This window comes from Erpetoichthys calabaricus, chromosome 18 (assembly GCF_900747795.2).
Source record: "Erpetoichthys calabaricus chromosome 18, fErpCal1.3, whole genome shotgun sequence".
Classification (NCBI taxonomy): domain Eukaryota; kingdom Metazoa; phylum Chordata; class Cladistia; order Polypteriformes; family Polypteridae; genus Erpetoichthys; species Erpetoichthys calabaricus.
The window spans coordinates 17,312,443-17,335,709 of NC_041411.2; the positions used below are offsets into that span (position 1 = coordinate 17,312,443).

General features: G+C 40.6%; 1 protein-coding gene across 2 annotated transcripts in view; it reads right to left on the reverse strand.

Moving 5' to 3' along the window:
* Positions 1 to 23,267, reverse strand: part of si:ch73-138n13.1 (uncharacterized) — a 76,247-nt gene that overhangs the window by 42,226 nt on the left and 10,754 nt on the right. The window contains exons 2-3 of one of the 2 annotated variants that reach the window (XM_051921243.1): positions 22,942 to 23,029; positions 717 to 2,168 (exon numbers count right to left, since the gene is read on the reverse strand). In XM_051921243.1, the coding sequence (XP_051777203.1) occupies positions 717 to 2,140 (1,424 nt within the window). In that variant the 5' untranslated portion in view covers positions 2,141 to 2,168; positions 22,942 to 23,029. The remainder of the gene's footprint in view (positions 1 to 716; positions 2,169 to 22,941; positions 23,030 to 23,267) is intronic. The other variant, XM_051921244.1, reaches the window with a different exon arrangement.

Below are 23,267 nucleotides of genomic sequence, written 5' to 3' on the forward strand. Positions count from 1 at the left end.
ATGACAAATATTCCCAGTCTGGGCAATTGACAAGTTTGCACTCTCATTGCTCTACATCCCATCCTCCAACAGTCTCATCAATCTGCAATTGACAATGCCAACACTATTTACTTTTCAAACATTTCCTTCCTAATCACCCAATCCCTCCTCAACCCAACAGACAGACCACTCACGGCTATCTCTCACATGCTCGGCAACCTTCCTCCTGCACCTTCAAATGGGATTGCTGGGTCAGTCACTTGTACAAACATCACTGAAAAAGTATTGCTCTCAAAACTGTGCATTTCTAAGATTATAATTCCGAAGATGTGTGACAAATTCAGAGACTATAACTTCTATAACTTCCCCGAAGCTATATTTCACCCACGTTTTTACAAAGCAAGTAAGCAATTTAACAACGTACTATGAAAATACTTTTAAAACAATGTCCACAGTCAGTTTCCACTGTCATGTACAACATTTCCAAAATTGAGCCATGACACTCGAAGGTTTGAAATAAGATCACAACTGATAGCTGAAATCTTGAAGGGAACTCCCCCGTCCTTCAATCCCATTGAACAAGGCTGGATCTGGGGTTGTTCTAAAGGGATGGAAAAAAATCTGGCATCTTTACTGGTTTGTTTTTTCTTCTCTCCTTCATATGGAAAGCCTCATGGTTCAGACCAGTCTCCCTGATGGTTTCCAAATCTCTTCTATCACACCCTCTACAGACTCACCTCTTTGTGAAGTCAGAAGACGGTTGTCGAGCAGGCAGTGACCTTTTCTGGAGATCCACTTGGATTTCTGCTGGTTCAGCATTCAGTTCCCTAATGCGTTGCCTAATTCTCACACCAATGTTTTCTGACGGGCTGGCAGAGGCAACCAATGAAGTCTCTCGTTCAATGACACTGGAACCACAACCACTTGAACTGGAGTCCAGCAACAGGCTAATACGTCGCTTGATGCTGCTTCCATATGTGGGCATCTTTGACTCCATCTCAGAAGCAGGGGAAGGAATGTCCATCCCTAAGGTCTTGTTCTTGGCACACAGGGACCTCACTTCAGTCTCCTCAAGAGGCTTTTGAAAGCCCTCTCCAATCCTTTGGCCAATATCAGGTTTCTCATCTTTAAGTGTTTTCTCTTCTGTTAACCACTGTGCCAACTTCACCTCTTGTTTGCATGCCACATTTCTATAATCAGACACCTTGTCCAATTCTTCTGTTGATACTTTAGAGTGTAGGCTTCTCCGCCACCCTCTCTTTTCTTTTTCTTCCCCTACTTTTTGGTTGAAATCCAAAGGCTTTTTTTGTGGAGTTGGCACATTTTCTTTGACTTCGTCTTGGGGCATTTTGCTACCTGCTGGAATGGAGAGGATACTAGATTCAAATTTGGCTGTCAGGTCTGCTGAAAGAGGCCTTGGAGTTCGAAATGGGGGCTTTTCTATCGAATCCAAAGTTTCAGCAGAAGACAGTAATGAACTAGATCCAGAGCTTGCAAAAAGCGTGGACATTGGTCTTGGTCTCGGTCTTGAGCGTAGGTGTGGTAGAGCTTCCCCACTAGGGATGACAAACAAGTCTGTTTCTCTTGTCTCTTGTCTGCTGAGGTAGTCTATGGATTTGGTCCGGTGAAGTGGAGTGATGGAGGGGGTTTCTTCTCCCTGGTTCTCTTTCTGGTTCCCTGGCCTGCAAGACAAGTAGTCTCGGGACTTGTGAGTTTTTATGTCCAAAGCCTGGGCCAATGGTATTCCACCAGATTCACGAATAGTCACTTTCTGAGACTCTTCCTGCAGAACATCACTGCATGGAGAATCTTGTTCTAGAAAATGCTTGGATCCAAAGCTTGAATTCTTAGAATACTCTATTTTGCTCCCATCACCAAGTGGCTTTGCAGCAAGGATGGGCCTCATACCCAAGGGCTTTTCAGCAGTGAAGGGTTTTGGGGTAAGCCTGGGTTTGGGAGCAGGAGTGGGCTTGTCTTTGCTACCACTGAGCATTTTGCCACCTTCTTCTTGCAGGATCAGTGCTGGAGTTGGCTCGGACGACTTGTTGCTAGAGTCGGTCAGAGGGCTGACCGGTCCTCGTTGTACCTTTGCTTCATTATCCCATGGATCAGTGAGAGCAGCCACACCAGGGCTGGCACTCTTATCCACTTTTGTCGCCATTCAGGGTCCCAGGCAACACATAAAGTGCCTAGAAGGACAGAAATAAAGAACAAGTTAATGATTACAGTAATGATTAAACTAGGGAATGGGGAGGGAATGGAGTTTAGGACAAGCCCAGTTTAGAATTATACATGGAGGAACAAACAACAGTACAGAAATAAAAATGAGTAGTAACGTAAATTTTAATCCAATGTTTAAATATAGAAGAAGTAACACATAGCTTGCCTTAATGCTATAAGTATTAACAATAAGGAAAGTGTGTTGTATGTAGCAAAGCATAATTACAATAATATGATTATTATAGCAATTACAGAAAACTGGCTAAAAAATAAAGATGAAGAGGAGTATAGCATAGATGGATGCACATTTGTTAGGAAGGATAGACAGAATCGAAAACGAGGTGGGGTTGTTATGTCAAACAGAATTTAAATACAAAAGTCCTCTTCAGCTGGATGAGGAGTACCATTTTAGTGAGGACATGTGGCTTTGCCTGTAAAGCATTAGGGAAAGAGGCCTTCTTTTAGGAGTGTGTTATAGAGCACCTAATACAGACATTAATTTTAACAGACACCTTTTTAGTATAATGAAAAAGGCAAGTTTACAGGGGGATATTATAGCCATGGGGGACTTTAATTAATCGAATAATAACTGGAATAACCTTGCCAATATCAGAGCACAAGAGCAGGAGTTTTTGGAAGTAATAAGGAACTGTTTTTTAACACAGTATGTTAAAGCACCAATGCAGGGTGAATACTGGATTTAGTATTTTGTAATAATCAGGATAGAATTGAAGGTGTAGAGGTGATTGAGCCACTAGGGTCAAGTGACCATAATATAGTACAATTCTCAGTATTTTTTAAGAGTGAGGATACAAAGACTAAAATAGTTAAGCTTAACTTTGGTAGGGCAAATTTTGAGCAGATGTGGCAACGTTTTAAGGAGGATAGACAGGGATAAGCTTTTAAAGGTGGAGACAGCCAAGGAGCAGTGAAACAGGATTAAAAATATTTTACATGTAATGCAAGACAGGTACATACCTAAATCTGGAATAAGGAATTAAAAAAAAACTATATAGTGTGTTAATAAAAAAATTAAAAAAAGAAGCTGCAAACGAAAAAAAAAAAAATCAGCTGTATATGGCATACAAAACTAATAACTCCAAAGAGAATCGTAGGGCATATGAGAACATGAGGGAAAACATTAAGAAGGATATTAGGAAGGCCAAAAGACAGTTGGAGAGAAATATAGCAGATAAGGCGAAAGATAACCTGAAGATATTCTTTTAGTAATTTAAAAAAAAAAAGTCAAGGAGGAGGTGAACTGCATCAGAAATAGTAAAAGGGAATAAAAAAAAAAGACAGACAGTGAAATAGTGGACACGCTAAACTTGCATTTTTATGTGGTATTCACAAGTGGGGAAGTAGATAACCTCCCAAAAGTAAATGGGACTACTAAGGAGATAATGAGTGATTTAGAAATTGTGGAGGGAGAAGTGCTGCTCAGATTAAATAAGCTGAAATCAAACAAAATCACCAGGACCAGATAATATTTACCCTCGAGATCTTAAGTAGGGTAGTGAGTACATATATAAACCCCTGAAGCATATTTTTAGGAAGTCACTAGACACTGGAGAGATTCCGAAGGACTAGAAAAGGGCAAATACTATCCTGTTCTATAAAACGGGTGTCCGGGCAGATCCAAGCAACTATAGCCCACTAAGATTAACATCCATCACAGGAAAATTAATGGAAGGAATTATTAAAGATAAGATTGAGTAGCATATAGCAAGTAAAGGAGTTTTTCTGAATAGTCTGCATGGATTCAGAAGAGGGAGGTCATGTTTTACTAACATGCTGGAATTCTATGAGGAAGCAACAAAAGGATATAATCAAAGTGGAGCATATGATGTTATTTATCTTGACTTTCAGAAAGCATTTGATAATGTGCCACATGAGAGGTTGGGTATTAAACTAAAAGAAGTGGGAGTTCAGGGTGATTTTTGTTGATGGGTGCAGAATTGGCTCAGACACAGGAAGCAGAGCATTACGATACAAGGAACCTTACCAGAATTGGCTGATGTTAAGAGTGGTGTTCCACAGGGGTCAGTGGTAGGGCCAATTTTATTTTTAATATAAATAAATGATTTAGATAGGAATAAAAGTAACAAGCTGGTTAAGTTTGCAGGTGGATTGGCAGACAATTTGCAATCCGTTTAATCATTATAGAAGGACTAGACATTAAGGCCATTACAATAACGGCCGCTAGAATAGTAGTGCATAAACATTAGTAGGAACAGTCTATATTAAATGGCAAAGGACCGTCTATTTTCTGTTACAGTAATACTGGCTTGTATGTGGCTGTAATATGCGTCACTGTATTGTGTGCTTTTAATTTTCTCTCACAGTAATACGTCTCTCCAGCAAGTATTTTAATCTGTGCTGGCATGCAGCTGATTATTGTATGTATGGCGTCTCCCCAGCAACGGATTTTATGTATGCGAAAATAAATCTACCTATCCTATTGTAATATCATGAAAATTCGTATATTTAGGAAAACACTTTACCGGGCCAAGTTTGTTAATCGCAAATCTGACATCCTCAGAGTGAACAGTTGCACAACAACAAACACTAATCCCACCTCTTTGGGGAAGCTGGTCTCCGCGTCTCAGTGCCCGATTGGATTTTTTGTGCGTTACGTTTTAGGTCTTACCTCATTTACCGAAATCCGATTGGATCAGCCGCGCGATATTTTATAGGTCCCGCCCTCTCTGTCTTGTGTGATGCGTCAGGCGGCCTTTGAAGCATCGCACCGTGCCCCGCGCATGCGCACTTCACCAGAAAACACACACACACGGACACATGGACACACACAGGGATTTTATTAAAGAGGATTTGGACAGCATACAGGCTTGGGCAGATTTGTGGCAGATGAAAGTTAATGTCAGTAAAAGTAAAGTATTACACATAGGAAGTAAAAATGTTAGGTTTGAATACACAATGGGAGGTCTGAAAATCAAGAGTACACATTATGAGAAGGATTAAGGAGTCACAGTGGACTCTACGCTTTCAACTTCCAAGAAGCCATTAAGAAGGCAAACAGAATGTTAGGTTATATATCACAATGTGTAGAGTACAAGTCCAAGGAGATTATGCTCAAACTTTAAAATGAACTAGTGAGGCTTAATTTGGAGTACTGTGTGCAGTTTTGGTCTCCAGGCTACAAAAATGACATAGCAGTGCTAGAAAAAGTCCAGAGAAGAGCAACTAAGCTCATTCCAAGGCTACAGGGATGAATTATGAAGAAAAATTAAAAAAGCTAAGCATTTTCAGTTTAATCAAAAGAAGATTAAGATGTGACATGACTGAAGTGATGATTATGAAGGGAATTAGTACAGTGGATCTAGACTCAGGTCGGGTCAGGTTGGGGTGCACGCACTGGTATAGTGTGTTGCTTCACCCACCACTTGACGAGGCAGCTCCGGATCCTGGTTGGCAAAACCCTGGGCAGTCCAGTCCCACCCGCCATAAATGACCACCTGTATGCCGCAGCCAGTGTTACGTGGGCGTCCCCTTGGCCTGGTCCAGCCACTTGGCTCCTCATTCCATCAGGGAATCGCGCCACATGGCCGTAACTGCTGTAATGGATGTCCCCTCACAATGCAGATAATGTGCCTCATTCAGGGCTCTGAGAGCAACCAGTCATTCGACACAAAGTCAAAACAGCGGTAACCCAAGGACACAGACACTGTACTGAAGGAGTCCAGTCTTCGTCTCAGGTCACTGGATAGCGTCCATGTCTTGCAACCATATAGCAAGACAGGAAGCACCAGGACTCTAAAGACTTGGGCCTTCGTGCTTTTGCATAGATATTGGGAGTGCCACACACCCCTTTCCAGCAACATCATGACCCCCCACATGCTCTCCCAATCCATCTACTGACTCCATAGGATGAGTCACCAGAGACATGAATGTAACACCCGAGGTAAGTAAACCTCTCAACAAGGTTGACACTCTCTCCGCGGACAGACATACTGCTGATGGCTGGGCCTAAGAGGTCATTAAAAGCCTGGATCTTGGTTTTTATAAAGGACACTCGCAAGCCCAGACACTCAGACTCCTCGCTCAGTTTCTTGAATGCCCCGATCAGAGCCTCCATTGACTCCACGAAGATCATAGCATCGTCAGCTAAATCAAGATCAGTGAATCTTTCTTCACCAACAGATGTCCCACTTTAAAATGAGCTCATCAAGAACATAGTTGAAACACAAACATTAGGAAGCTTTTCTCTACACAAAGAACCACAGACACTTGGAATAAGCTACCAGGAAGTGTGGTAGACAGTAAGACTTTAGGGACTTTCAAAACTAGATGTGATTTTTTTTACAATTAAGTGGATAGGACTGGCAATCTTTGTTGGGCTGAATGGCCTGTTCTTGTCAAGATTGCTGTAATGTTCTAAATACGTACAGACTAAGACATTTTAACTGTGACCAAAAGGAAAAGCAGACCATTGGAAGATTGCAATTCTGCTTCCAATACTTTGAATCTCTCTATGAAATTAATAAAGATTATCTAACCAAGGAAAACTTCAGACAAATTTTAAAGTGTGGTTATAAAAAAATAAATACATAAATAAAGTGGAAGGTGGCACCAATTGTTTATTCCTTGGTTAGATGTTACAGACTAATGGAAAAATTATAAACAGAATGATAAAATTTCCACAGCGACATATTGCATTGATTACTTTCAATTAGCCTAATTAAAATTCCTTAATTCATTTGTTTCTGAATCCACCTATAACCTATTAATTTTTCTATGTGGCTAATACCCTGGGCACAACAGTTGCAGAGGAGGTGGAGCTAAATATGTGGGCTAGTGCAAGACAAGCGAAGCAAAATAAATAAACAGAAACTTTCAATTAATTCAAGCAGTATACAGAGACAAATAGAGCAATCTAATTATCATTTATGTACTGTTCAGTCATTGTTTGTGAACTCCTAAGAAGACACAGTAAGGCATGTGAGCATCTGTAGAATGTAGAGGAGTACACAGTGAAACCAATTTATGAAGTAATGTGGCAATGAGTAACCCATCCTTCCTGTCCTGTCCTGTCCTGTGATGGACTGGTGTCAAATTCAGTGTTGGTGTCTGTCTTGTGCCAGAGAACGCCATGGCTCCTCACAGCCTTAAATGGGAAAAATTGAGATCAGAAGCCAAATGGATATGTTTATGATGACCCAGGGTAAAGCCAAACTTGACCCTAAAAAATGTATGTAAGCTATGGTGTAAAGATACTGTAAGCCTATTTGAAATACTAAGAAAACAATTACAGAATTTAAAATGGACACAAATCTGTTGCAAAAGTTTATCAGTATCTAGGAAACAAAATTGCTTGGTCACTGTGTAAAGCTCTTAAAACAATGTTCATAGTGATGAATATGCCTTCATCACACCACATAGTTAAAAATGAGAACAATAAAATAGCATTCTACTAATAAAACAAATGATATACAGATACAACCATTTACTATAAATTAAATACAATAAAAGCAAACAAAACTAGGAAAAAAAAAATTAGAATGATTCAACTCCTGCTGAAAATGACTCCACACACTTAAAAGTGTCTATTGTCACATCATGCAAATGTGGAGGCCATCAAATATACCTGCAATGAGCTCTGTGGAAGTGTATACTACAAAAAGGTACTATTAAAAAATACTCGTCAGTAACAACCACTAAGGGATGGTCACCCACTTGTGTTCCAAATGTGGAAATATGGAAACAATTGTACAGTACTTGTAAACTACCAAGGTATCATTTACAATGGAAAGAAACTATATACAATACATCGCTTGTTTTACAGAGGATAATGAAGCCTCATAGTGAAGGCTTGGGCTGTAAAATTGCCAGCCACTGGTTTACTGTGTGATGACTTACAAGTGACTTGACCTGCCACATTTCCAATAGTAGAAATATGAAAGCAATTACAGTGATAGATAGATAGATAGATAGATAGATAGATAGATAGATAGATAGATAGATAGATAGATAGATAGATAGATAGATAGATAGATAGATAGATAGATAGATAGATAGATAGATAGATAGATAGATAGATAGATAGATAGATAGATAGATAGATAGATAGATAGATAGATAGATAGATAGATAGATAGATAGATAGATAGATAGATAGATAGATAGATAGATAGATAGATAGATAGATAGATAGATAGATAGATAGATAGATAGATAGATAGATAGATAGATAGATAGATAGATAGATAGATAGATAGATAGATAGATAGATAGATAGATAGATAGATAGATAGATAGATAGATAGATAGATAGATAGATAGATAGATAGATAGATACTTTATTAATCCCAATGGGAAATTCACATTCTTCAGCAGCAGCATACTGATACAATAAATAATATTAAATTAAAGAATGATAATAATGCAGGTGAAAAACAGACAATAACTATGTATAATGTTGAATGTTAACGTTTACCCCCCCGGGTGGAATTAAAGAGTAGCATAGTTTGGGGCAGAAATGATCTCCTCAATCTGTCAGTGGAGCAGGACAGTGACAGCAGTCTGTCGCTGAAGCTGCTCTTCTGTCTGGAGATACTATTAAGTGGATGCAGTGGATTCTCCATAATTGATAGGAGCCTGCTGAGCGCCCTTCGCTCTGCCACAGATGTTAAACTGTCCAGCTCCATGCCAACAATAGAGCTTGCCTTCCTCACCAGTTTGTCCAGACGTGAGGCGTCTTTCCTCTTAATGCTGCCTCCCCAGCACACCACTGCGTAGAAGAGGGCGCTCGCCACAACTGTCTGATAGAACATCTGCAGCATCTTATTGCAGATGTTGAAGGATGCCAGCCTTCTAAGGTAGTATAACCGGCTCTGTCCTTTCTTGCACAGTGCATCAGTATTGGCAGTCCAGTCTAATTTATCATCCAGCTGCACTCCCAGATATTTATAGGTCTGCACCATCTGCACACAGTCACCTTTGATGATCACTGGGTCTATGAGGGGTCTGGGCCTCCTAAAATCCACCTCCAGCTCTTTGGTTTTGCTGGTGTTCAGGTGTAGGTGGTTTGATTCGCACCATTTAACAAAGTCATTGATTAGGTCCCTATACTCCTCCTCCTGCCCATTCCTGATGCAGCCCACGATAGCAGTGTCATCAGCGAACTTTTGCACATGGCAGGACTCCGAGTTGTATTGGAAGTCCGATGTATATAGGCTGAACAGGACCGGAGAAAGTACAGTCCCCTGTGGCGCTCCTGTGTTGCTGACCACAATGTCAGACGTGCAGTTCCCAAGACGCACATACTGAGGTCTGTCTTTAAGATAGTCCACGATCCATGCCACTAGGTATGAATCTAATCCCATCTCTGTCAGCTTGTCCCTAAGGAGTAGAGGTTGGATTGTGTTGAAGGCGCTAGAGAAGTCTAGAAACATAATTCTTACAGCACCACTACCTCTGTCCAAGTGAGAGAGGGATCGGTGTAGCATATAGATGATGGCATCCTCTGCTCCCACCTTCTCCTGATATGCAAACTGCAGAGGGTCAAGGGCGTGTTGAACCTGTGGCCTAAGGTGGTGAAGCAGCAGCCTCTCCATGGTCTTCATCACATGTGATGTCAGAGCAACAGGCCGAAAGTCATTCAGCTCACTAGGACGTGATACCTTTGGGATTGGGGTGATACAAGATGTTTTCCAAAGCCTCGGGACTCTCCCCTGTTCCAGGCTCAGGTTGAAGATGCGCTGTAGAGGGCCCCCCCAGCTCCGATGCACAGACCTTCAGCAGTCGTGGCGATACTCCATCTGGACCCGCTGCTTTGCTGGCACGAAGTCTCCTCAGCTCTCTGCTCACTTGCGCTGTTGTAATTATGGGTGGGGATGTCTTTCCTATGCTTATAATATATATATGCTTTATATATAAATTTATATATTATATAAAATATAATATATGCTTATAATCCCTCCTCCATCGCGGGGGTTGCGTTCCAGAGCCACACGCTAAATAAGAAAATCCGCAAAGTAGAAACCATATGTTTATATGGTTATTTTTATATTGTCATGCTTGGGTCACAGATTTGCGCAGAAACACAGGAGGTTGTAGAGCGACAGGAACGTTATTCAAACACTGCAAACAAACATTTGTCTCTTTTTCAAAAGTTTAAACTGTGCTCCATGACAAGACAGAGATGACAGTTCTGTCTCACAATTAAAAGAATGCAAACATATCTTCCTCTTCAAATGAGTGCGTGTCAGGAGCACAGACTGTCAGAGAGATAGAGAAAAGCAAACAAATCAATAGGGCTGTTTGGCTTTTAAGTATGCGAAGCACCGCCGGTACAAAGCTGTTGAAGGCGGCAGCTCACACCCCCTCCGTCAGGAGCAGAGAGAGAGAGACAGAGAAAAACAAACAGTCAAAAATCAATACGTGCCCTTCGAGCTTTTAAGTATGCGAAGCACCGTGCAGCATGTCGCTTCACGAAGCAGCTGCACAGAAGGTAGCAACGTGAAGATAATCTTTCAGCATTTTTAGACAAGTGTCTGTATGGTCTAGGTGTGCGAACAGCCCCCCTGCTCACACCCCCTACATCAGGATCAGAGAAAGTCAGCGCAAGAGAGAGAGAGAGAAAAGTAAGTTGGGTAGCTTCTCAGCCATCTGCCAATAGCGTCCCTTGTATGAAATCAACTGGGCAAACCAACTGAGGAAGCATGTACCAGAAATTAAAAGACCCATTGTCCTCAGAAATCCGCGAACCAGCAAAAAATCCGCGATATATATTTAAATATGCTTACATATAAAATCCGCGATAGAGTGAAGCCGTGAAAGGCGAAGCGCGATATAGCAAGGGATCACTGTATACAATATAGAATGGCGCTATAATAAATAAAGCTTGCTTACCTATACAGTGCTGAACAGACCAATAAATCAAACTATTAAACAGTGCAGGAGTGGCAGTCTCTGTCTTTACCAGCCCAGTCTGCAGTGAGTGACCATACTAAGAGCAAACTGCTGACCCATAAACAGAAACAGGGAGTCATCCCAACCTAGAGGGCAATTCAAAACTGGATACAAGCTTCACAGGAAGCAGATGGAGACATGGGAGCAGGAATCCTTTTTGTGTTTGGAGCAGCTGGCCAGAGGAAATGATGGCATATCAGGCCGTGGGATGATTTCTTAATCAGCAGGATACCAGTGGGGACCTAACAACCAGGCCAGCAAAGCCTGATCAAGCCCTTCCACTGACCACATTCTCAGTGAAAAATAAACAAATCCTAAGCAGTTAGCTGCTGTGTTAGTCTGCCAAGAGCTCTTCTATCTAGGCCAACCCTTATTTTTTGTGTTTCTGCCTTTTCTATACAATCCCTGGGGTTTTGTTTTTCTTTAACTTCCCAGTCAGTAAAAAAGGCATCAGCTCCAACCCCCACCTCAACCCAGCCTCATTGACAGTTTCTAGCCAGGACTTGCTGCAGTCTTCTACTGTCAGCACAACAGTGTCAAACAACACAAAAAACATCAGGACTCTCAGGAGGGGCTGGGATGGGTACATGAATTCACCAAAACACATAGGCACTAAGGGCCGGGGTAGAGATGGTCATCAATAAAATAAAGCTATGATGGGATGGAAATAAAAAAAACATTAGGATGACATAAAATTTTACTGATGGAAAGGAGAAACACAGATGTACTTTACGTAATACCTGTGATGGACTTCTGCCCTGTTCAGAGTTGGTTCCTGGCTGACGTTGCTAGAATAGTTTCTGGCCCACACACATACCCTTACATATTCTAAACACATACAAACATTCATACACACACAAACATTATCTAATTATATTAATATACATATCATGACATTTGAGAGTGGCAACATCTCACCTGTTGGTCAAACATGCAAGTAGGAATTTCACTAATCTAAACATGCGATTGTACGACTATGACTACGACATAGGCACACAACATACACACAAACCAGCGTTAAATATACATAGGGTACAGATAACATACATACACACATGCAAAGGACTCTTCAGGAATTAACCAGTTTGGTAAAATAGAAAAAGAGCTGAGATTTCACATTCTGTTTGTGAGACTGAAACTAAAGCACAAGAGTATGCGTACTTTACTCTACATACAATAGTGCCCTTCAGGTTGAGCTATGTCCCTGTAGATTCACAAGATTCTATTTATATCTGAATTTTTTTTACTACAATACTATATTATCCTTGGTCTCTTTGATTAATATTGTCTGTTCCTTGTAAAAGGCCTTTTTGGAAGGGTGCTATATTAAACAAATAAAAACTGATGTTAGAACACAAAGCACTTGAATTGGATATGGAAAGAAGGCAACAGGCAGCTTACTGCTATGCCATTGGCTTTAGCGGCAGGCATGATGTTAAAATCAATTGCAACTTAATGCACCTTTCCAGTAAAAAGTTGAAGAGAGTTCAACAAAATAAAACAAAAAAAAATTTTGGCACATGTACCTAGGGAATAAAAACAAACTTGCCAGGCTTTCTTGAAACTGTGGCTGTACTAGCCTGAAATATGTTAAATATGCAGAGATATATTTGGACAAAATCATTTTCCTAATTGCAAATATGAGCCAGCCTTAACACTAAGCCAAAGCAGCAGGTGAGAAGTGCCCTGTGGCTTCTCATACTAGCAGCCCAGCTGAAACCCAAAACCCAAGCAAAGGAGCCCATTCCAAGCTACGCACAAACAAAACCAAACACCCTTGAAATCATCTTGGTATTTGAGAGGCCAAATAATGGCACAACATGACAGTTAGAAACTTCATCACCAAAGTGAAAACAAGTGTCTACTAAAAATGAGATGCTAAACTGAAAAGAGGATATGTCTGGCAGGAGCAGCTCAATAATCATATGCGTGGTCATGCAAAGCTCTCTTACTGCCACTATCATATAGATATTGATCCAACCCACCTTCAGCTGTACCTAGAATATATTTTCCTAGACTACAATTTGCCTGTTGTTGTAAATAAAATCATCTTTCACAACATAATTGATCTTTATTTTATAGTGTTTTAATTGCACTTCTCATCAAAAAAAAAAAAAAAAAAATTACTGCTGCCCACCAGCAGCAGTTCATCCCAGCTCTCAACTCACACAATCGCCTATAGAAAAACTACCTTTCTGTATCTTCATCTCCAGGACAGTCAAAATAATCTTCTCTTTTCCAGGCAGTCTGTGAGTGAAGGTGAAGCCATTGCTTAGGAATAGCCAGTTCATCTCCCCAACACTGACTGCCGTCACAATGTACGTACACTGGGACTCCCCCCTACCACACTCCACCCCAGCACTTCTGCTGACTCAGAGGAAGAGAGGAGCCCATCAGACCCATCTTTTTCTTTCCACCCCGTAATCAAAGGCTACCCAGCTCAGTAATTTGAGCTAATTGCAGTCGCCACCTCCCTCACATTCCTGGTGGATTACTTGAAGTAGACGTGGATCACAGAGGAAACACATGCACACACATACACACACAGGTGCAGGAAAACCCACAGCAGAGCATAAGAGGGAGTTGCCACGGTGGCATCTGGTGGGTACCTGTTCACATCATTTGTTAGAAGAGACTGTAAAAAATATCCAAAGTCAAGGTTTGACTATGATGGCTAATGGAGCAACAGGAGACAGGTATGCTACCACCTCTGGAGAAAAAATGTAAACTAACATGAAGGAAAGGAGGAGAAGAATCAAAAACAAAAGAATTAAATGGTGTAGTTATAACAGAGCATCAGAGTGCCTCATCTTTTTCAGGTCATTTTCCCTTGTCACTTAACACCTGACTGCAGTCTGAAATGCGATGCCACATGGAGATTGGCAGCACAAGAGCAATGTATTTCAGGGCATCCAAAGGAGAGAAGGGTCCTAGGAATAACATCCCAGAACATCTCCTAAGCCACTATGTTGATTAATAGGATGGATCTTCTAAAACAGTATGTAAATTTTTAGGATCCTAGCAGTTCTGCCAATAAACCCCTCAACTCACCAAAACCCACATATTCAGGGAAGTTCTCTGATAGCTGAATTCCTAGTGCTTACTCGTACTATTCGACAAGACCAGAAAAGATTTCCCAAAGACCAATTGTGGTCAAAATGACTATGTATGTAATGCCAATTAGTTACTGGGAAGCCTCAACTACTTCTATTAAAAGCAATTTTCTTGTTGCTAGGAAATCTCTTTTGACCCCCTCAGTAGACAGCCCAGCAAATTTCCAGGCATCTTATTTGAATCAACAGACTCTTAACAGATATCCTAAAAAAGCATGTGAGACTCTGACCCAACCTTCTGGGGTTCCCTTGTGGACAGAGGACCTTGACCAACTTTCTTTCCCCATCCTCTTCTCTAGCCAATTTCAACAGTTCTTAAAAAACAGGTTGCAAGATGTCATGCAATCAGTGTAATCTTATGGCTGCCATTTACATATGTTTTTTTCCCCAGTGATGGAGTGTAGTTGATGACGGGGTATTTTCTTTGCAGTGCACCACCAGTGGAACTGCCGCTGGTCCCTCTGGTCACTTGCACAAACACAGCTCACCCTCTTCTTCACTTGTTTCACTTGTACCTCATAACCCTGAAAGAAGTTGGGCCAATTTCTTCCTTTCAAAAGGACACGAAGAACATGCATAAACTTACTTGCAGGGCCACCTTTAAACTAAGAGAATGGGCACTGGGGATGTACTAGCAGGTTAGCTACTCCAAAGGTTAATTGGTTCAAGTAGGCATAGAGCTAGGGCATGTGTTAAAAGGCTTTCACCTGCGCCACTTCTGCTCTGCCAAACTATACTCCAAGCAGTACAGGAGGTAAAGTTTCACAACTATATCTCACTCCAAGTAGAACTTAGAAGAGGTTTTTTAAGTTACTAATCAAAAAAAGAGAAAACCTCAGACAGAATTTGAATCTTGGCTTTGGGGAAAGGCAAATATATTTTGATATACACATCCATTCATTTTCTGAACCTTCTGAATGAATTCAGAGCTGAGGGGAGTCCCGGAGTACCTTAGCAGGAACTGGATGTAAGGCTAAATTAACCCTGGATAAGGTGCAAGTCCATCACAGAGTACACAGCCACTATTGCTGGGCTGTATGACCAAAATTCTATATCACGGTATTTTTCAAAATTATACTGGTTTCACGGTATTCAACAGTATTTTTTTCCCCATGCATGAGTGGATGTTAACCACATTTTCCACTGTAATTACTGCAGTAGACGGCTAAGAATAACCTATTCCACTGTCATGAGAATTATACATTGTACAAAAACACATTTTAATGTGCACACAAGTATTAATACAGGTTTGCATGGACCCATAAAGTGATAGTTTTCAAGGGGGTGGCACTAATGAAGAGAAGGAATCACATTGCATGACAGTTGCAGTCAAAATATAGAACCTTTTTATTGAACAAATTTTGCAAACATCTTAAACTATAATTTTAACAACATATTTTCAACCATCCAAAGAACCATTTAGACTTAGTAAAATATCCAGAGGTGCTTGTCAAAAGTTGTACTGCACTGAACATGTCTTAGAAAAGGAATAAATAGTAAATATTTTTTGTAAACCAACTATACTTTCTGTTAATGTTAATAATCTCTGTCCACTAACACGTTAAAGTGACTTTTTAAACAACTTTACCATCATTAAACTGCATAATATTTAAACTAACAAATAATAACAATAAAATAAATAATAGTATTTTTACTGGAAGTTGCACTATTACTTCAAAACTTCAAGCACAGGTGCATTACACAGTATTCACCAAATAAAATTAAAATAAAATAAAACAAGTGCAACTTGATGATGACATCTTTACCAACTGAACCATCATTAAGGCAACCTGCATTAATATGGACCTTGCTTCAAGCTAAGCTACAGTTAGGTCCATATATTTGGACAGAGACAACTTTTTTCTAATTTTGGTTCTGTACATTACCACAATGAATTTTAAATGAAACAACTCAGATGCAGTTGAAGTGCAGACTTTCAGCTTTAATTCAGTGGGGTGAACAAAATGATTGCATAAAAATGTGAGGCAACTAAAGCATTTTTTTCACACAATCCCTTCATTTCAGGGGCTCAAAAGTAATTGGACAAACTGGAAATAAAATGTTCATTTCTAATACTTGGTTGAAAACCCTTTGCAGGCAATGACAGCCTGAAGTTTTGAACTCATGGCCATCACCAAATGCTGGGTTTCCTTATTTTTAATGCTCTGCCAGGCCTTTACTGCAGCGGCTTTCAGTTGCTGCTTGTTTGTGGGCCTTTCTGTCTGAAGTTTAGTCTTCAACAAGTGAAATGCATGCTCAATTGGGTTAAGATCGGGTGACTGACTTGGCCATTCAAGAATTTTCCACTTCTTTGCTTTAATAAACTCCTGGGTTGCTTTGGCTGTATGTTTTGCGTCATTGTCCACCTGTATCATGAAACACCGCCCAATCAATTTGACTGCATTAAGCTGGATTTGAGCAGACAGTATGTCTCTGAACACCTCAGAATTCATTCGGTTGCTTCTGTCCTGTGTCACATCATCAATAAAAACTATTGTCCCAGTGCCACTGGCAGCCATGCACGCCCAAGCCATCACACTGCCTGCACAGTGTTTTACAGATGATGTGGTATGCTTTGAATAATGAGCTGTTCCACGCCTTTTCCATACTTTTTTCTTGCTATCATTCTGGTAGAGGTTGATCTTGGTTTCATCTGTCCAAAGAATGTTTTTCCAGAACTGTGCTGGCTTTTTTAGATGTTCTTTAGCAAAGTCCAATCTAGCCTTCCTATTCTTGAGGCTTATGAGTGGCTTGCACCTTGCAGTGCACCCTCTCTATTTACTTTCATGCAGTCTTCTCTTTATGGTAGACTTGGATATCGATACACCTACCCCCTGGAGAGTGTTGTTCACTTGGTTGGCTGTTGTAAAGGGATTTCTCTTCACCATGGAAATGATTCTGCGATCATCCACCACTGTTGTCTTCCGTGGACGTCCAGGTCTTTCTGCATTGCTGAGTTCACCAGTGCTTGCTTTCTTTCTCAGGATGTACCAAACTGTAGATTTTGCCACTCGTAATATTGTAGCAATTTCTCGGATTGGGTTTTTTATGTTTTCGCAGCTTAAGGATGGCTTCTTTCACCTGCATGGAGAGCTCCTTTGACCGCATGTTGTCTGTTCACAGCAAAATCTTCCACATACAAGCACCACATCTCAAATCAACTCCAGGCCTTTTATCTGCTCAATTGATAATGACATAACGACGGACTTGCCCACACCTGCCCATGAAATAGCCTTTGAGTCAATTGTCTAATTATTTTTGAGCCCCTGAAATGAAGGGATTGTGTTAAAAAATGCTTTAGTTGCCTCACATTTTTGTGCAATCGTTTTGTTCACCCCACTGAATTAAAGCTGAAAGTCTGCACTTCAACTGCATCTGAGTTGTTTCATTTAAAATTCATTGTGGTAATGTACAGAACCAAAATTAGAAAAAAGTTGTCTCTGTCCAAATATTTATGGACCTAACTGTATATGCATAAATAATAAAACTGCAACTTGCATTTGTAATGCTATTTGTGGTATAGCCCTATGGAAGCGTATTAAGGCCACGGTGTAGAAAAAAAAAAAAAAAAAACACTATGTTGAGAATAAAGTCGACATGTTGAGTTTATTCTCAACATTTCCACTTTAATCTCAACGCTTATGTTGAGATTAAAGTCGACATTTCCACTTTATTCTCAGTTTATTTTGTCATTAAAGTAGAATGTCAAAAACTAAACTTCATCCTAAAATCGATGTTTAATTTACTGGATTTTCTCAAACCCCATCATAACTATTGTAGCACATTAAATACTTTGTGTTAAGTGTTCCCTGACCCAGTTGTTAATTGCTACGCGCTTCTTAAACTGACTTCCCCTGCACTAAGAGGAGGTGCAGGCAGCAACTGCCGCACAGAATACATTCACTTTGATATTCCTGCTCTCTGAAAATTTAGAATGCTAAGATAAATACTTGGTATCATTTTCATGATAAAATGCATTAAAGCAGGTATTAAACATGCATGGTAGTGTGGCAGTAGTGCTGCTCCCTCACAGTAAGGGTTCCCCAGGTGTACGTTCAGTGTAGAGAACTTTATTGCAGGTGTGATGAGGCTCCAAAAACTGGATGTATGAATGGATATCGCAAAGGCTTAACTTAAATATTGTGTAAATGTTGGGTTCGTGATCTGGTGGTTGTAGACACGAACACAGAATTCAATGGATGTTCTTCTGAGCAGGTTTTCTTTATTGCATGAGTGCTGTGTCTGTCTGACGTACCAAACCCCCATATCCTTCCTTTTTCTTTCTCCAGATAACCAATCACCACACGATAAAAGTCTTTGTGAAATTAAAACTAGTTATAAACTTAGACCACGGAGTGTTCAGAACTTTAAACAAATCTTCGTTATACATGCTTAATTATGCCATCCATTCAGGGTTGTACCCATCCCAGCCTGCATTGTGTGCGAGGTAGAAGCAAATCCTTAACGGGTTGCGCCAGCACATCGCAGGGTGAATGCGAGCACTACGTACACTAGGGTCAATATAGCATAACAAAACCCCACATCCTACATGACTTCGAAAGGAAACTGAATCACACCGAGTAAACCCACCAGAAAAACATGCAAATTCAAGGCAGGGAACACCCGGGAACCCTTAATGCGAGGCAGCAGTGCAACCTCCACGCCACCGTGCCCCCACATGATTAATACATGCCTTAATGCATTTCATTATGAAAATGATATCAAGTATTTATCTTAGCATTCCAAATGTTCAGGGACAAGGAATATCATGAAATTAATGTATTCTGTGTGGTGATCGCTGCCTGCACCTCCTCTTAGTGCAAGAGGAAGTCAGTTTAAGAAGCACATAACGATTAACATGGCTCGGGGAACACTTAACACAAAGCATTTAATGTGCTACATAACTTATGATGGGGTTTGAGAAAATCTAGTAAACTATTCATTTTAAGATGGTTTAGTTTACGATATTCTACTTTAATGACAAATTACGAGAATAAAGTCAACATGCTGACTTTAATCTTGACGTAAATGGCGAGAATAAAGTAGAAATGTCGAGAATAAAGTCAATATGTTGTCACACTATTATAAAGTACCCAGGTACATTACACAGTATTGGAAAAAAAAAATAAAACAAGTACAACTTGGCTTGCAGAATTATCCAGTAGTATAGAAACAGTATTCACACATTTGAACATAATTGTCCACATCCGACCTTTTAAAACCAAAGTAACTCCAGACAACAGACACGGCTCCTTTTTTCAGCAAAAGTTCTTCTGTTTCATCACTTTCAATTTTATTGTCTGCTACAGCTTCAGTTTCAGAATGTTCTCTGTCCATTTTCACCGTTCAATACCTCCACTAACGCATGTACTCCATTGCATGTGTGTTTAGCGGTGCAGCAATGAAAAAGGTCCCCCCTTAAACGGTTTCCCGCTGCGCCACGTTCCGAACATTGTTTAGGCTATTTAAACCAGTGTTGCGGTATAAGAAAAATCCATATCATAGCAAAAATAAAAAATGGTTTTTGGTATGAACTGGTATACCGCCCAGCACTAACAGCCACGCTCATCAAAGATCAACTACATCCTTGGAATGAGGAAGCAAAAAATTACAGTGCCTTTGCAGTACCTGAAAGAAAATCCAAAACAAACACAGGAAGAAATTCTACACGATAGTGACCTATCAGGATTTGTACTTTGTCTCTTGGCGCTCTGGGGCAGCAGTGCAGACCACTGTGCTCCACCACTCAACTATATACAGGTAAAATTCCGATACAACGAATTGCCAGGGACCTAAAAAATACTTTGTTGTAATGAGATTCTGTATTTGTTGCTATAGTGCTTTCGATAGATAGATAGATAGATAGATAGATAGATAGATAGATAGATAGATAGATAGATAGATAGATAGATAGATAGATAGATACTTTACCTTGCATCCAGGCGTTTGCACTCATTTCAATAACTTCTTTCGCACTAATTTTAATCTTCTCCTGTCTACAAGTTATGCTGATAAGAATTTTACTCAGCATTTCCTTGCAATAATACACTTTCAGGGTGCAAATGATGCCCAAATCCAATGGCTGAAGCACTGCTGTGCAATTGGGTGGGAGGAATTCAACCCAAACATTATCTAAAAGCGGAAGCCTGTTGCAGGCAACACAGTTATCAATCATAAGCCAAATCATCCTTTTCTTCTTCATATTGTGAGGTTTCTGAACTCTTTTGGGACCCCCCCACCCCCACCCCCACCCCCACTCAATGGGAACGTCATGCTGAAGTGCGATTGCTGCATCTGTGGAAGACTGTTTGTCTGTTGCCAGGGCAGGGCAACCGCAGGCTCACATCGCTGCAGTGAAGCGCCACAGAAGCGAATCCTAAAAGATCGTGGGCGTGCTGTAAGTCCCTGTCTTGCACCCCAAAACATGAGGCTTAGTCTCAGTACTTTAGCAAAACCAGCTTTATTCAGCTTGAAACTGTTATTTATTGCAGCAGGATCTGCCACACTCCTATACTCAGACACAGCAGTCAGGCAGGGTCGTGACCAGGTTAGTGGCCAAGAAATACTGTTCCCTGCATCACCCATCAAGATCTTTTCTGTTTGCTTCGGTGAAGAGCCGCCCCAGCGCTGTGAGCCTGCTGTTACCCCGGCAACAGATAAACAGTCTTCCACAGATGTGGTGATCGCACTTCAGGACGCTCTTCGGTGTGTTGTCCAGTTGGAGGAGGTCTCAAGAGAGTTTGAAAACCTGCTCAACTGCTGTTTGAAAAACTGCTGAAAACCTCATATTTTCTTGAATGAGTGCCGCATTAATAGGAATATTTCTTGAATGAGCATCACTGAACCACATAAAAATGGCTTTTTTGGCGTCTTCAAATACAGCAGTTTGCATACATTTGCAACCCAAGATTTTTCTTCTTTTTTTTTTGCTCGGTCTTTCAAAAAAGTTGACAGCGTCGATTGCGAAATTCATTGGCAACATCTTTTTTCTTGTTTGCCGCAATCGAGAGCAACAAAAATGTAAAGTTTTTTTTCTAATATGAACTGTTATTGTTTTTTCATGTCTGCCGTTTCTATAGGAGGGTGACAATGAGTTAAATTCCAATGGATGTTTTTCAAATGTTGATGAGCAATAAGCAAAAGGTATCACTGAAAACCACAGAAAACAAAAACAGCAAAACGGTACGAGGAAAGTCTGAAGAAAGAAAAAAAAATTACAATGTTTCTGTTTGGGGATCATTGTACACAACTGAGCTGCGACCACAGAACTACTGTAACTGCTCTCTGGATGATTCATTCAAGCATTTCAAGGTCATTTCATTGTAATGCAAGTATCTGCTGAATGTACTTCGCAGTAACAAGATTTCTATAGCCTCGTGTCATATGGGGAAACTGTCAGGACCATAAAAATACTTCGTTATAATGAAAATTTCGTTGTAAAGATATTCGTCATAACGGAATTTTACCTGTATATCATATTCAGACATGCACACACAAACCTGTACAGCATAGGGAAACGGGAAGAGAAAGGTCTTACAACTGCGTCTCGGTTTGACTTGAAAATACACCATCCTTATCCAGGAAAGAATGGCACAGTTGTGCAGTGGTTACCACCACTTACAGTTCTAGAGTTCTGGGTCCAAATCCCAGCTTTATTAATATCTGTGCTGAGTTTGCAGATTTTCTTTACAGGTTCCGATTTGCTTTCATATTCTAATGCATTGCAGCTCTAAGCCAACTTCATGTGGTGGACTGTGCCCTGCCCTCCAAGTTCAGCTATGCTGTGGGATAAGGCTGCACACACAGATATGCATTTGAATGAGTGAGTATATATGGAGTGTGTGCCTGTTTGTGAGGGGAGTATGGGGAAGTAGGAGAAGAAATGCCTTCCTGTTACACATTAGCCAAGCCAGACAGATGTGGTAGTGTGGGAAACCTCCCAATTACAGCCCCCAAACTATTCTGCTCTCCTACTTGGAAAATGGGCACAAAGGCACTAGGCACATTTGTTTTTGAACCACACCACACTTGCTGACATGCACCCTTCCAAGCAAAGCTGCATGTTTATTTTAGCAGCCAGACTGGGAGTTAATAGGCTTTGGAGAAGACCAGACAGGCCAGTGATGGTTCCATGCTTTAACTCAGGCTTAAGGTCATTAAACACCCTGTGACACCAGTAGGCATTAGGACCCAGAGGCATATCAGCTCTCCTACACAAATCAGCACTTTGCAAGGCAGAGTATCCAAATTTACTTTACATAACAGAAAACTCAAAAAAAGAGCATCAATGGATTATATATAAGCTGAAGAAGAATGGTGTGATGTAAAAGAAACATGTCTGAAATACAGAAAAGCGTAGAACTACTGGAGAGACAGAAAAAAAAAATCACAAACAGGTGTATGAAAGTGATAAAAGAGCAAGAAGAAAGATAGAGTAGGAGAATAAAATACAGAGTGGGAAAAAGTTAAAAAGAAAAAGCAACATTTAAATTGCAAAATTACAAAGTCATAAAATTGATGACAAACAGACCAAAAAAATGAAAGAATAAAAACAATCAAAATAAAGAAAGTAAACAAAGAGATAATGAAAGAGAAATTGATGGAAGGGGGTTGGTGTGCAGCTCAATGTCTCCATTCACTCAATCTCAGACACACCTATGGGGGGGGGGGGGGGGGGGAATCACATGACCTCACTTACCTGCCTGGGAATTAACTCTGTGCACTGTGGCACTCATCTCTATGGCAACTCGTCTCTGGCGTCATGTCAGCAGGAGGGGCAACAGCTTCTGAAACACAGAAAGCAAAAAGTGGCTTGACATCATGACTAACTGCAAGAAGAGCACCACCACAGGGCCAAATATAGCCAGGCTGTGTGATATAGACAAGGCCAACAAAAGGGAGCAATGGAAAGGCCTGTGAGTGTGGGTTTGATTTGTTAGGTGTGGCCTAGGTTTGGAAAGCACATGCTTCTCTCTGGGTGTTTTCAACAACACCCCATGGATTTAAGTATGATTGTTAAAGGAG